The sequence below is a fragment of the Schistocerca gregaria genome, chromosome 5 (genome assembly GCF_023897955.1).
Source record: "Schistocerca gregaria isolate iqSchGreg1 chromosome 5, iqSchGreg1.2, whole genome shotgun sequence".
NCBI classification, from domain to species: Eukaryota; Metazoa; Arthropoda; class Insecta; order Orthoptera; family Acrididae; genus Schistocerca; species Schistocerca gregaria.
This window is the reverse complement of record NC_064924.1, coordinates 612,763,542-612,777,918: the sequence shown is the minus strand read 5'-3', so window position 1 is coordinate 612,777,918 and position 14,377 is coordinate 612,763,542. Positions and strand designations below refer to the sequence as shown.

General features: G+C 40.3%; 1 protein-coding gene across 2 annotated transcripts in view; it reads left to right on the top strand.

Annotated features, from left to right (window-relative positions):
• The window catches only part of LOC126272814 (zinc finger protein 532-like), a 75,052-nt gene extending 62,265 nt beyond the window's left edge, over window positions 1-12,787 (top strand). For both annotated transcript variants that reach the window (XM_049976001.1, XM_049976002.1), the window contains exons 3-4: window positions 7,340-7,515; window positions 9,487-12,787. In XM_049976001.1, coding sequence (XP_049831958.1) covers window positions 7,340-7,515; window positions 9,487-12,253 — 2,943 coding nt within the window. In that variant the 3' untranslated portion in view covers window positions 12,254-12,787. The remainder of the gene's footprint in view (window positions 1-7,339; window positions 7,516-9,486) is intronic.
• The last annotated feature ends 1,590 nt before the right edge of the window (window positions 12,788-14,377 follow it).

The window sequence follows — 14,377 nt, the reverse complement described above, 5'->3', positions numbered from 1 at the left end:
TCATTTGGTTCAGTAAAAAAGACAGTAGATTTCAGGTATGTGAAGATTATAGAGCCGTCATTGCTCGAACCAGTTCCAACCAGTATCCCGTACCGAATATACAGGACTTCTGTCATCCATTATCAGGTGCTTCAGTCTTCCAATTATAGTCTGTCAAAAGGCTTACTTACAGATACCAAAGGTCACATACGACATTTCAAAGATTCCTATAAGTGCCACCTTTGGGCTGTCCAACATTTTGTACATGGCATTCGGGTTCAAAACCTCAGTACAGACTTGATAGTGCTTCATTGATTCCTCTCTGCACAAGTTTCCCTTCTGTTTTCCTTTCATTGATGACATGCTAATTTTTCCATCTTCACCATTCGAGAACATCAATAACACCTCCAGCAGGTTTTCAATATGGTGTAGCAATTAGGTGTGGTGGTGTGAACAAAGAAAAATGTCAGTTATAGCAAAAGATAGTGACTTTCTGGGTCATTCTGTGTTTCCAGCAGGGATCAGACCAACAGAAGAGAAAATAAACTAATAAAGCTGATGCCTAGGCCCTCAACTTACCAGTAACTAGGAAGGTTTTTAGGTATGTATGATAAACTTTTATTGGCAATATCTGCAGGCTGCAATAACCCTGACCAGGAAGAATACCAAGGAGAAACAAACTGTACATTGTGTGAATGCTTGTCTCAGGGAAATATGAATTAACAAAATCTTCTTGGGCTACCAGCCACATCAGGTGGTAAAAATCCCACAAGCTATCAGCTGAGTTCTCATCGACAATTGTCAAGTGATAAATGCCTGCTGTGTCGCAGCGGCCTCGCTGTTATATAGCCGCACCGCTGGCTGTGACATCACTGATGCTGTCTCCCTCACCAAATGTAATAATGTTTTTGCCCCAAACCGCCATCCTTGTTGATGGTGTTTCCAGATATTTTTATTTCTACTGATTCTTTTGTGACACTATCCCAAAATCCCATCATCCTCATAATGGCAGATATTTCATCGTGTAGAAATGGGTGTAGATTTTATAAAGTTTGTGCTGCCACGGCTGATTTTTTCAGGATTGCATACGCATAAGCATGTCCAGTGTTCCATTCAGCGTTGCTTCACAGTGCGTACTGTATGGTAACTGTAGTAGTGGCCACGCTGACATGGTATTTAGTACACTCAAGGCATTCTGAGCCCTAGAGCATCCATTGCAGGCCTCAAGAGCTGAATACTGATGAGATGTTGTGTCTCATCAGGAGGAGACTAATCTTTCCCAACACTGTGCCACAGAAAATCAAAATGGAAGTTTCTTGTTCTCTTCTTCGGTGGTGTTTTTCTTGGGTGTCTCGCCAGAAATAGCCCACGATACCTGGTGGTGATTGTAACCATTTGTCCGGAAGACGTTTGGGAGGTGACGTAGTTCTAGTTGCAGATTTTCTTCATCTAAGATGAGCGCCATGTTTTTGCTCTGGATGGTGGTGGCTAAGAGCTTGCAGATACCGATCTGTATTGTAGGTTTCCTGTACACATTGTAACTGGGGTGTCCATTGGTTTTCTGGTGAATGAGGATGTCAAGGAAGGGCAATGCACCACCTGTCTCTACTTACATCATAAAACTAATGAGGTCATGAATGCAGTTCAGGTGTTCTAAGAAGTCTCCCAGTTTTTCACATCCATGGAGACAGATGATTAATGTGTCATTAACATAATGATAAAAGCAACTTGACTTTTTGGGAGCTGTGTCCAAAGCAAAGTATTCAGATTTCTCCATAAAAAGGTTGGCTATGGATGTAGCTAATGTAATTTCCATTGCCACGCCATCCAACTGGTCAAAATACTGGCTGCCATATAGGACATATGGTGATGGCAATGTGGGCTTAAACAATCCCACAACTGTACTATCAAATAACTGGGAGAGGGGATCTGTGCAGTCTTTGAAAGGAAAATGCTTAAATAGGAAGACCACACCAAAACTGACCATTATATCCCATTGCCCAAGAAGCAGATGTTTAATTTGGTGGATAAAATAATTGGTGCCAATGACTCCTGCCATCTGGGTTCATAGGTCATTCTCAGTTCGTACAGGCGGTTGGTGGAATTGGTGAAGGCGGAAAGGCTCGCTCGCGGGGTGGAATCAGAGCTAACTATTTGTAGTATCGTTCCCAGAACCGATCGCGGTCCTCTGGTTTGGAGCCGAGTGGAAGGCTTAAACCAAAGGCTCAGACGATTCTGTGGAGATCTGGGGTGCAAATTTCTCAACCTCCGCTATCGAGTGGAGAAATGTAGGGTCCTCCTGAATAGGTCAGGTGTGCTTTACACGCCGGAAGCGGCTACAAGGGTAGCGGAGTACGTGTGGAGTGCACATAGGGGTTTTTTAGGTTAGGGAATTCCCTCCCTAGGCCCGACAAGACGCCTCCTGAGACGCGGCAAGGTAGGAGTAGGCAAAATGCAACAGGGAATAACAATATTAATGTACTAATAGTAAACTGCAGGAGCGTCTATAGAAAGGTCCCAGAACTGCTCTCATTAATAAATGGTAACAATGCCCTAGGGACAGAAAGTTGGCTGAAACCAGACTTAAACAGTAATGAAATCCTAAACTCAGATTGGAATGTATACCGCAAAGACAGGCTGGACAGTGAAGGGGGAGGCATGTTTATAGCGATAAGAAGTGCAATAGTATCGAAGGAAATTGACGGAGATTCGAATTGTGAAATGATTTGGGTGAAGGTCACGGTTAAAGCAGGCTCAGACATGGTAATTGGATGTCTCTATAGGCCCCTGGGCTCAGCAGCTGTTGTGGCTCAGCACCTGAAGAATAATTTGGAAAATATTTCGAGTAGATTTCCCCACCATGTTATAGTTCTGGGTGGAGATTTTAATTTGCCGGATATAGACTGGGAGACTCAAACGTTCATAACGGATGGCAACAGGGACAAAGAATCCAGTGAAATTTTTTAAAGTGCTTTATCTGAAAACTACCTTGAGCAGTTAAACAGAGAACCGACTCGTGGCGATAACATATGAGACCTTCTGGTGACAAACAGACCCGAACTATTTGAAACAGTTAATGCAGAACAGGGAATCAGCGATCATAAAGCGGTTACTGCATCGATGATTTCAGGCGTAAATGGAAATATTAAAAAAGGTAGGAAGACTTTTCTGTTTAGCAAAAGTGACAAAAAGCAGATTACAGAGTACTTCATGGCTCAAGACACAAGTTTTGTCTCAAGTACAGGTAGTGTTGAGGGTCAGTGGACAAAGTTCAAAACCATCGTACAATATGTGTTGGATGAGTATGTGCCAAGCAAGATCGTAAGAGATGGAAAAGAGCCATCGTGGTACAACAACCGAGTTAGAAAACTGCTGCGGAAGCAAAGGGAACTTCAGAGCAAACATAAACATAGCCAAAGCCTTGCAAACAAACAAAAATTACATGAAGCGAAATGTAGTGTGAGGAGGGCTATGCGAGAGGCGTTCAATGAATTCGAAAGTAAAGTTCTATGTACTGAGTTGGCAGAAAATTAAGAAATTTTGGTCTTAATGTCAAAGTGGTTGGTGGATCAAAACCAAATGTCCATATACTCTGTGACCAAAATGGTACTGAAACAGAGGATGACAGACTAAAGGCCTAAATACTAAATGTCTTTTTCCAAAGCTGTTTCACAGAGGAAGACTGCACTGTAGTTCCTTCACTAGATTGTCGCGCAGATGACAAAATGGTAGATATCGAAATAGACGACAGAGGGATAGAGAAACAATTAAAATCGCTCAAAAGAGGAAAGGCCGCTGGACCTGATGGGATACCAGTTCGATTTTACACAGAGTATGCGAAGGAACTTGCCCCTTTCTTGCAGCGGTGTGCCGTAGGTCTCTAGAAGAGCGTAGCGTTCCAAAGGATTGGAAAAGGGCACAGGTCATCCCCGTTTCCAAGAATGGACGTCGAACAGATGTGCGGACCTATAGACCTATATCTCTAATTTTGGAACACGTATTATGTTCGAGTATAATGACTTTTCTGGAGACTAGAAATCTACTCTGTAGGAATCAGCATGGGTTTCGAAAAAGACAGTCATGTGAAACCCAGCTCGCACTATTCGTCCACGAGATTCAGAGGGCCATAGACACGGGTTCACAGGTATATGCCGTGTTTCTTGACTTCCGCAAGGCGTTCGATACAGTTCCCCACAGTCGTTTAATAAACGAAGTGAGGGCATATAGACTATCAGACCAATTGTGTGATTGGATTGAAGAGTTCCTAGATAACAGAACGCAGCATGTCATTCTCAATGGAGAGAAGTCTTCCGAAGTAAGAGTGATTTCAGGTGTGCCGCAGGGGAGTGTCATAGGACCATTGCTATTCACAATATACATAAATGACCTTGTGAATGACATCGAAAGTTCACTGAGGCTTTTTGCATATAATGCTGTGGTGTATCGAGAGGTTGTAACAATGGAAAATTGTACTGAAATGCAGGAGGATCTGCAGCGAATTGATGCATGGTGCAGGGAATGGCAATTCAATCTCAATGTATACAAGTGTAAAGTGCTGCGAATACATAGAAAGAAAGATCCCTTATCATTTAGCTACAAAATAGCAGGTCAGCAACTGGAAGCAGTTAATTCTATAAATTATCTGGGAGTAGGCATTAGGAGTGATTTAAAATGGAATGACCTTATAAAATTAATCGTCGGTAAAGCAGATGCCAGACTGAGATTCACTGGAAGAATCCTAAGGAAATGCAATCCGAAAACAAAGGAAGTAGGTTACAGTACACTTGTTCGCCCACTGCTTGAATACTACTCAGCAGTGTGGGATCCGTACCAGATAGGGGTGATAGAAGAGCTAGAGAAGCTCCAACGGAGAGCAGCGCACTTCGTTACAGAATCATTAAGTAATTGCGAAAACGTTATGGAGATGATAGATAAACTCCAGTGGAAGACTTGCAGGAGAGACGCTCAGTAGCTCGGTACGGGCTTTTGTTAAAGTTCTGAGAACATACCTTCACCGAAAAGTCAAGCATTATATTGCTCCCTCCTACGTATAGCTCCCGAAGAGACCCTGAGGATAAAATCAGAGAGATTAGAGCCCACACAGAAGCATACCGACAATCCTTCTTTCCACGAACAACACGAGACTGGAATAGAAGAGAAACCAATAGAGGTACTCAGGGTACTCTCCGCCACAGACCGACAGGTGGCTTGCAGAGTATGGATATAGATGTAGATGTAGATGTAGATGAAGATGTAGATGTGAATGTGATGCATACAGTAACCCACACGCTGATTAAGAAGGCTGGCCAGATGTTTTGCTACTCTGAAAGCTGGTGACCCAAAAGTGTTCACAATAGGGTGAAGAGAAAAACCCATTTTATGCATCTTTGGTGGCCCATAAAACATAGATGGTCTTAGTGCCTGAGGGTGGAGATTCTTAATAATGGCAGCTTTCAGTGATGACTGTTTTAGGAGCTCCAATGTCTTCCTTATTATTCTTGACGTCATGTCCCGTGACAGTGTCCGGTAGGTATCCTCCTCAAGAATCAACTGAATTTTAGCATCGTATTCAGCTTTATTTAGAATAACATATGCATTGCCCTTTTCAGCTGGTAAAGCCATGAAGAGGGAGTCATTGTGGAGTGTGTGTAAGTCACAAAATGTGCCAGATTATTTCAAAATCTGAACTCTGCCATATATCTTGACTAGGGCTGAATGCAACAGACTTCACACACACTGCAATGATACCCTCATGATTCTGCCAACTGAAAAGCCCTGACAAAGGATGTGGTTCAATTGCTCCAGTCTGGGGTGGTATTGGGTGATGAAGGGGCTCTCTTGTGTAGCTGCATGTTGAGGGTGGTGGGAGGACTGAAGGTGTGTTGAGAAATTTTATGGAAGATCACCCTATGAAGATTCCACACACTTATCACCCTCTTCCTCATAGTGTGGACATTTATGTCAGGCGCATGTGCTTGATTTTCTGTCTTCGTGCCCTGAAAATAGAGGCATCCTACCCTAGATACTTCCCACCCCTTCTGAAGTGATGTTCCATCACCCACTCAACCTCAAAGACATTCTAGTCCATTCCTATGCCATTCCCAATCCCAAGTCCTTGCCACAGGCATTGCATCCATGTGGAAGACTCGGGTGCAAGACCTGCCCAATCTACCCACGCACCACTACGTATTCCAGTCATGTCACATGCATCTCCTACCCCATCAGAGACTGTGCCACTTATGAAAGCAGCCCTGTCATGTACCAGTGCTGCTTCAAACATTGCTGAGTTTTTTATGTTGGTATAACTATCAACCTGCCATCTACCATGATGGATGGTCACCACCAAACTGTGGCAAAGAGCAAAGTGGACAACCTGTGTCACAATGTGCAGCTGGAAGTAACATACTTGATTTCAGTGACTGCTGCACAACCCAGGCTATTTGAATTCTCCCCTCCACCACCAGTTTTTCTGAACTGTACAGGTTGAAGTTATCCTTACAACACATTCTTTGCTCCCAAAATAACCCCAGCCTCAACCTTTGGTAACAATTTGTCCTCACACCCTCCATCCAACTGTTTTCACCCCCTCTGTCCTATCACCTCCTCCTAAATCACGTCCTCTCACCCTCATTTTGCACTACTTTCTGCCTATGCATTCACCAGTCTTTTCCCCCTTCTCTGTTCCCCTTCTTTCCTTTCCCCATTAACCTCGTCCCTCCCTCCCTTACAGCCTCCCCACTCTGCACTCTATAGCCTTGTCCTGTTGCCTCTAATAGTCTTTTTTCATTGTGCCTGTCTGCAAGTCAGCATCTCATCTTTATGGTAAGTAACAGTCTATTCTTTTCATAAAATTGTTGACATTCCAACATGTGCTTTTCACTGTTTAACTTCAACATTAAGTTCTCCAGAAGCAGTGATTCTCCAGTTAAGTCTACATAATCTTATTAAAACTGCCTCTTTCTTCTTTATGAAGCTTAAAAGGTTTCACCCATACAAGTGTGATTTTATTAATTTCATAACATTTTAGATTTCTGATCAGAATTTAGAGATAAAATAATCAGGTGCTTTGGCAAAGACAAAGAATATGCCAACAGGATAATTCTTCTTCATTAGCTCTGTCGATATTTAATCTGTGAGAACTTGTATGGCTTGCTCTTTGGAGGGTACCTTACAAGTCCCAAAAGATAGGTAGTTGACAAGCTTAAGTTCGTAGTTGACTCTGAATGGCTTTCTTAGACACAGATCTTTAATGACACACCACAAAGGTATCTTTTGTTCTCTTTGTATAAGAATTTTATTCGCTTTCACGAAGGAAACTGAAATCCTTCAACGTTTTTATGCATTGTTTAATTTGTTTCAGGTAAGTGAGAGCCCACATCAGGAAGATAATCACTCAGATATAAATGGTAATTCTAGTGGGATACATTGGGATGACCAAATTCTAAATGCTGCTTTGCCACCTTACAAACCATTTCTACAAGATGATGAGCCTTTTAAGCCTCAGAATTTCTATACCTGTCCAATTTGTCATGACAGGTAAGTTACTTTTACCTGCATTCATTTATAGTTTTTATAATGTGTACCGTGTGTTTTAAGGCATATAAGTTTTATTTTAATATATTATTGTAACACCATTTAGAACATGTTCATTGGTAAATGTAGATTTCCACAGGGTTAACCACAACACCACTGACAAAATGTTTGATTTTGTCTAGGGATATTTCTTAGGACTTAAGTATATTGTCTGCCATGGCATATTACAGAGTAATTGCATTTTGTTTAATTTCTTACCTCCATTTACCTTTGAAGTTGTATTGGACTGAAAATACCTACACAATGGCATATATGTTAATGGTGTGTGCAGTGTCTTGTTTGGAAATAGACTGGTTCCATTCATTCATGGTACTTGTTGCTGACAATAATATGGCCCACTTCACTCTTGGCCCTCAGGCTCGCATTTGGTACTACATGTTTCTGTTGGGGCTTTGTTGTTCTGGTAGTGATATTTGTATGTTAACAGTGATAAACTGCAGTATGGATAGATTTACTCATGAAGAGTTCAATATGGATAGGTTTACTCGTGAAGAGTTGGTCAATATGCACCTCGTGTATGGGTTCACTGAATTCAGAGGAAGAGCTGCACAGAGCCACTATGTTGAACTGTTCCCACAGTGATGAAACCACATCACACTACTTTTGCCACTGTCTGTCATTAAACCTATCCATATGCAACTAATAGCGTCAGAAAAACAAATCTGAGACAGTCACAAACAGTACAGAGTGCAATCGTGAGGGCATTGCTGTTGTCGACAGCAAGTATCGTGAGTGAATGGAACAAGTTTCTTTCCAAACAAGACACACAATACATATTTTCTACATTTGCAGATAATTTCAATTCCATACAGATACAAAGAATAATAATTGCCAACAAGAAATTCAACAAAATGTAGTTACTGTGTAATGAGCCACCAGAGACCACAGGTTCCTTGCACCAAAATACTCAGAAAATGTCCCTGAACCACCCCCAAAACTTTGGTGGTGGAGTTCAGGTTCACTCTTTATAAGGAAATGTGATGGATGTATGTGGGGTTAGATACACTGAGCATGAAATAGCAACCTTAAAGGTCAAGTATTTTTAGCAAATTCTCAAACCATCTCAGCCGGTTTGTTTATGTATGATGCTCATGTGACCAAATCAGACCAAAGGGGCTGTCAAGCTCGATCGCTATGAGCAGTGTGGTGCGCTCTCACTCCATGAGGCACTGCAAAAAGGTCTAGAATTTAATCAAAGACATCAGTGCAAAGTCTGCTGATCAGGAATTGTACACCACCACCTCACCTACTCATGCTATTCAAATATTAAAGGTGAAAATGTCTTCCACCACCTTGAAGTTCAGAGCCACCCCACAACCATGTATTAATGACCTCAGGTACAGGAGCAGGTACAGAATGAATGAGTAGCTTTTTTATTGTCCATTTTACTTGTGTGCGTGTTTGAGTTACTGATAACTTAATACTACACTGTAAGCCATGGGTAGAATACATAAAGTAAAGGTCAACCACTCGCAGTGTAGTTAAGGTTTGGTGGTTGACAGGCATATAAGCAAGATTGCTATTGGTGCTGAGCTTCTGGAAAATCGAAACAAACACACACACACACACACACACACACACACACACACACACACACACACACACACACACACACACACACACACACACACACAGAGAGAGAGAGAGAGAGAGAGAGAGAGAGAGAGAGAGAGAGAGAGAGAGAGAGAGAGAGAGTGAGGGAGGGAGGGAGGGGGGGAGTGTACTGTATTTGTGAAACCATCTCATTCCTTATCATAGTCAGAGATTGCAATTATGATTCATCCATAGAACATGGAAGTAACTGCACTATACCATACACTGTCCTCTGAAGAACAGCTTGCAATGAGAAATATAAACCTGTAATTACCTGCCTATTGTATGTTGTGTAAGCTACAGCCTGATTTTTCTTTCTAGGTATCTGCTGCAATCCAGCTTGGATTTCCACATGAAGAGGCGAAGTTTGCAAATAAAATATCATTGTCAAAACTGCAATCGTTTTATCACTGATTACAATAGATGCAGCTTTCTGAACCACCTACAACAACACTCAGACTCTGGAGGATATCTGACTGACACACTCCATGTCACAGTGACGCCTCTTGCTGAAGACCAGCTTAGGACAGACCAACAGACATTCGAAAACAAAGATTATACCCAACACGTTTTTGTGAAACCCTCATCTACTGCAACAGTTGGACTCAACAAAAATGGTGCTCCATCCGAGATAACTACAAATGCAGCAGTTGCAGTGCATACAGAGGAACAGGCTCAGCAAAGAACAACTGTAGAAGATGCCCTTTACACAACTGCTATGAGTAATATTAAAGTCTCCAAAAACCTAACAATGCCAGAGGTGTGCAAGGAATGTGGCATGAAACTTCTTATTGACTTAAGGAATCACTTACTGAGGCCAAACTGTTATGTTGATCCTGGGTTAGAATGTCAGCAATGCAAATTAATTTTACCATCAATATGTAGTCTTCGTGCTCATAAGAGGTATCATCAAAAATTGAGACCCCACACGTGCCCTGAGTGTGGACGTATCTTCTCTCTTTGGGCATCATTCCTGGTTCACCTCAATTATTCATGTTTTCATTTGTCTCGGTGTATTCGATTCAGGTGCCCAAAGTGTGCAACACTTTTTTATTCTGTTGAATTGCTTGAAATGCACTTCTTTTCTGATCACATCAAGACAGTGTTTAAATGTGACTTATGCCCCATAGCATGCTTTGATACTATTTCTGTTGATCAACACAAGGCAATTGCCCATGTGAAAAAGGATGTAAAGACTCTCCAATTTCAGCAGTGCCAGATATGCCCAGATCGCCTCACCCCAAAAGAACAAATTGCTGGGCATGTTTTGGAACATACCCGCAGTAAAAAGTGCCTGGCATTTGGGTTTGAGTGTACTGGATGCAAAAACTTCTTCCAGCAGAAGGCTGTATTTGGAGCACACCAGTGCAGTGGACCACCAGCGTGTGCAGATCGTGCTAAGGGGACTAACTCACAAGGAGACAGTATGATAGCATCTGACTGTAGTACTGACAATGCATGCAGAGATGGGGGTAAAAATACCTCTGTTAGTAGTACCACTGATAATATGAACAGCAGTGATAATTCTGTTAGCACCAACAACCTAGAGACATCTGTTGATAATATCGATGATAATAACTGGAATAATACTACTTCTGCAAGCAGCCAAAGGTCTGATATGCCAAAGTGTCTTCCAATAAAAATTTTAACCCGGAGCTTTCCAGTGAAGAAGCTGTCGTCTCCAAAAACTATACAACCGAAACCGGTTTCTCAGGCTGAAAAACCACCTATTAGACAGTACGGCAACAACAGGCTCAACAATGTAACTGTGAAGACAAATGGAAACAGATTTATTCCAACAAAACACATTACACTTACGCAGGATTTAAAAAAGAATACTCTAATAGCAAATATTTTGCCTGCACAAGCAACTATGAGAAGCACAGATGGAGGTGTATTAAAAGTCCGTAGAGTTATTCGTAATTGTAGTTCATGCAAAAGAGAAATTGTGTTCCATTCTCCTTCATTGGAACAATACTCCATGCTTCCTTCCAAATGTTACAACTGCTTAAAAAAACACAATGCTCTCTCAGGTTCAGGAAGTATTTTTACTTCAGGAACTAAAACAATTGTGCACCTGCAGAAGGCAAATAGCCCCAATAAAACTTTAGCTGTTGTTTCTGCTCCTAAACTGATGGCAACTCCAGTTTCAAGTACAGTTACAGCCACACAGCCCACAACAGCGATACCTACTACCAGGCAATTGAAACCTGTTAGCAACATAGTGACAGAAAAATTGGAAGAAACTAAAGAAAGTGCTCGCTTTGCATTTAATGGCCCCCATAGTAGTACTGATTCCAAAGCTCCTCCTGGGCAGTTCAAGTGCCACATTTGCAAAAAGCTAATTAATATACAGTCCAGTGATATTCAGGATCATTTTAGCAAAGAGCACAAAAACATAGAGATCCATAAACTTACTCCACTTCTGAAAAAAATTAATATTGAACATTCACAGAAAGGGAAAGAAGGGAAAGAGTTAGGTACTATCATCAAAATGGAACCAGAAGACAGTGAAAGTCTTGAGCCTCCACTAAACACTTCCTCTGGAGAAAAATCTGAAACTCCTGAACCACCTAAAAAGAAAAAGAAGTCAAAATTAGGATCCAAAGACAAACCACCTGCTCCTGTTACACCCTTCAGTTCAGGAAAGCTTATATTCCCAGTTGTGAAAAAAGAAGACAATAAGTATGAATGTTTCAAATGTCAGTTTACCCACATTGATAAAGCTGAATTTGAATCGCACATTGTCCTTCATAAGACAGATTCTAGTTCTTTCCAGTGCATGGAATGTGGAATGTGTTTTATTGTCCAACCATCATTTGAGAAGCACCTTTTAGTCTGCCATGGCATAAGAGATGTTGAAAAATATGTAACTGAAAATCTTAATTGTAAACAAGATAGTTATGACCCCTACAATGGATTCTCCCCAGTGACTGTATCATCAGATGACGAAGCTGATGAAAACAAATGTAGTGTGTGCCATGATAGTTTTGAAACATCAGAAGAATTAGATAAGCATTTCCGTGTGCATGGGATGGCATTTCTTCTCAAGAAACAACGAGAACTTAGACAAATAATAACAGCATAATGTGTGGACATCCATTGTTTGTGTAAAAGTTTTTCTCACATTTCATAGCAATGTATGTCATTAATAAATGTTATTTCAATGTGTGGTATTAGCTAATATGTCTAAAAGCAAAGTTTTATAACATGTTACTCAGATTCATCAAATGGCTGTTAATTTCTTCACTATGTGAAGTTTTGTCTTAAAATGATGTAAAAATCTTTTGCTCCCATGGGGTAGGTTGCAATTTTATTTGCTTTATGTTATGTGACATTTAGAATAGTGCAATTCAATCACTGCATATAAAAGTATGTGTCAAATGTTTGTTCCTTTTATAGCTGTCATATCCCTTCTTTTCTTTTAATTTCACTTTAAAATAAGTTTTTTGTAACTCTAGTAAACTCATTGCTGGACAACTATTATTTTTGTATAAAATTTTCATCATTTGTTACACTAGAGATTTTATGTCTGAACAATGTTCAAAAGAATTTAATGTTTTATATAGTAGATATATATATCACCCATACCGGATTATCTATTAAATTTTACAAGCTTGTACTAATCTCATTAGTGATTCAAGCACCTACATCATTACAAGGCAATATGAGCTTTTGGTAAACAAATAATAAGATAAATCAGTCGCCAAACAGCAGACTTCATGGAATACAGTTTAACTGGACATAATTTGCTTTCCTCTGACCTGGAAAGCTCATTCAGTAAGGGAAATGAGAATATAGGAAAACAAGAGATGGTAAGGGAATGGGAAGAAGGCTAGTGGAGATTTAGTGATGGGAGATTGTGGAAATTAAAAATATATTGGAGAAACAGCTCCTCGCTGTACGGCTCAGAAGAGCTGGTGCAAGGGTAGGACTTCAGCCTGTGTTGTCCACAGGGGAATGCTCCAAGGACATGCATAATTGCTTGCAAGTATGGGCAGCTTGGGGATTGGGCTTCATGGGCAAAAGAATATTATGTTAACAGAATCTTGTGTCGGTTCTTGGTAAAACATTATAATAATGAAAATGCTTTTGTTCTACAATATTACTTTTATTTTGTAAAATAAAAGCAATATTGTAGAACAAAAGCAAACTGTTGCTTTTCATTTATTAACAGAATATTATTTTGGATGAAGAGGATAGAGAATGGTAGCCCTTATCTCAGGCCAAGATGAGAGATAGGCACTTCTTTATGTAAGCTGGATTTTAGAATTTGCCCATGCAGCCATCTTACTGTTGATTTTGTATGCTTTAGAGTCCAACATTTCTAAATTATTCAGTATCAAAATGGACTTTCAGGAATCAAGGTACATACAGTTGTGGTAAATTTAAAGGTACAAATTTTCACATGCAATGTTTGAAACAAAGGTTGGAGAAGATGAAGAATATTATATAGAACAAATTGAATTGTCTGTCTAACAGTGCACTATAAACTGATAAATTCTCTTTTATATTGCGTATGTTCTTTCTATTGACACAGAGACATTAAACATAGGGTATAAGCCTACCTTAAATTACAGGAACAAATGTTTTGGTACTTTGTTGCAAATGTTGAAGGCAGTGCACAAGTTCTATAGTTCTGTTTCTGTGACATGTTTAAATAGTTTATGTACAGCTATATTGCTAGAAGCTGATGAGGTTTGGAACTGGAAACTATTGGACAAGTTCTCTAAAGTTAATTTCAATCAATTTATGCTCCCTATATACCTGACACATTGGGGGGAGGGGGGGAGCTTGGATCTTGTTCCTTGCCACGGACAACCAGGAATGTGACACCAAGGTTGGCCCTATTTAGGTGTTTCTTGTAACTGCAATGATTGATCTTCAACCTTGCAGTATCTGTTGTGAAACTTCTTCAGGCTTTCATCTTCTGAAACCTGGCATTACTTGAATTATTGGACAAATTAATGCATATTGACTGCCTTTGTTAATAGATGTTCTTAATCATTTGTCTTGCCAGTTCCTTGACAACTCTTTTATGAATGTGTAAATTATTTCTGTTTCTGGAATTTTCTCATACTAAAAGATTCCCCTTTGCAGATGAGCATCTATATTTTCATTTTCAGGGATTCTAGAATGCCGTTTTTGTCCAAGCCATTATAGTTTTATTATGATTCCTCTTCATCTGAAATATGATATCAACTTTTTGTTA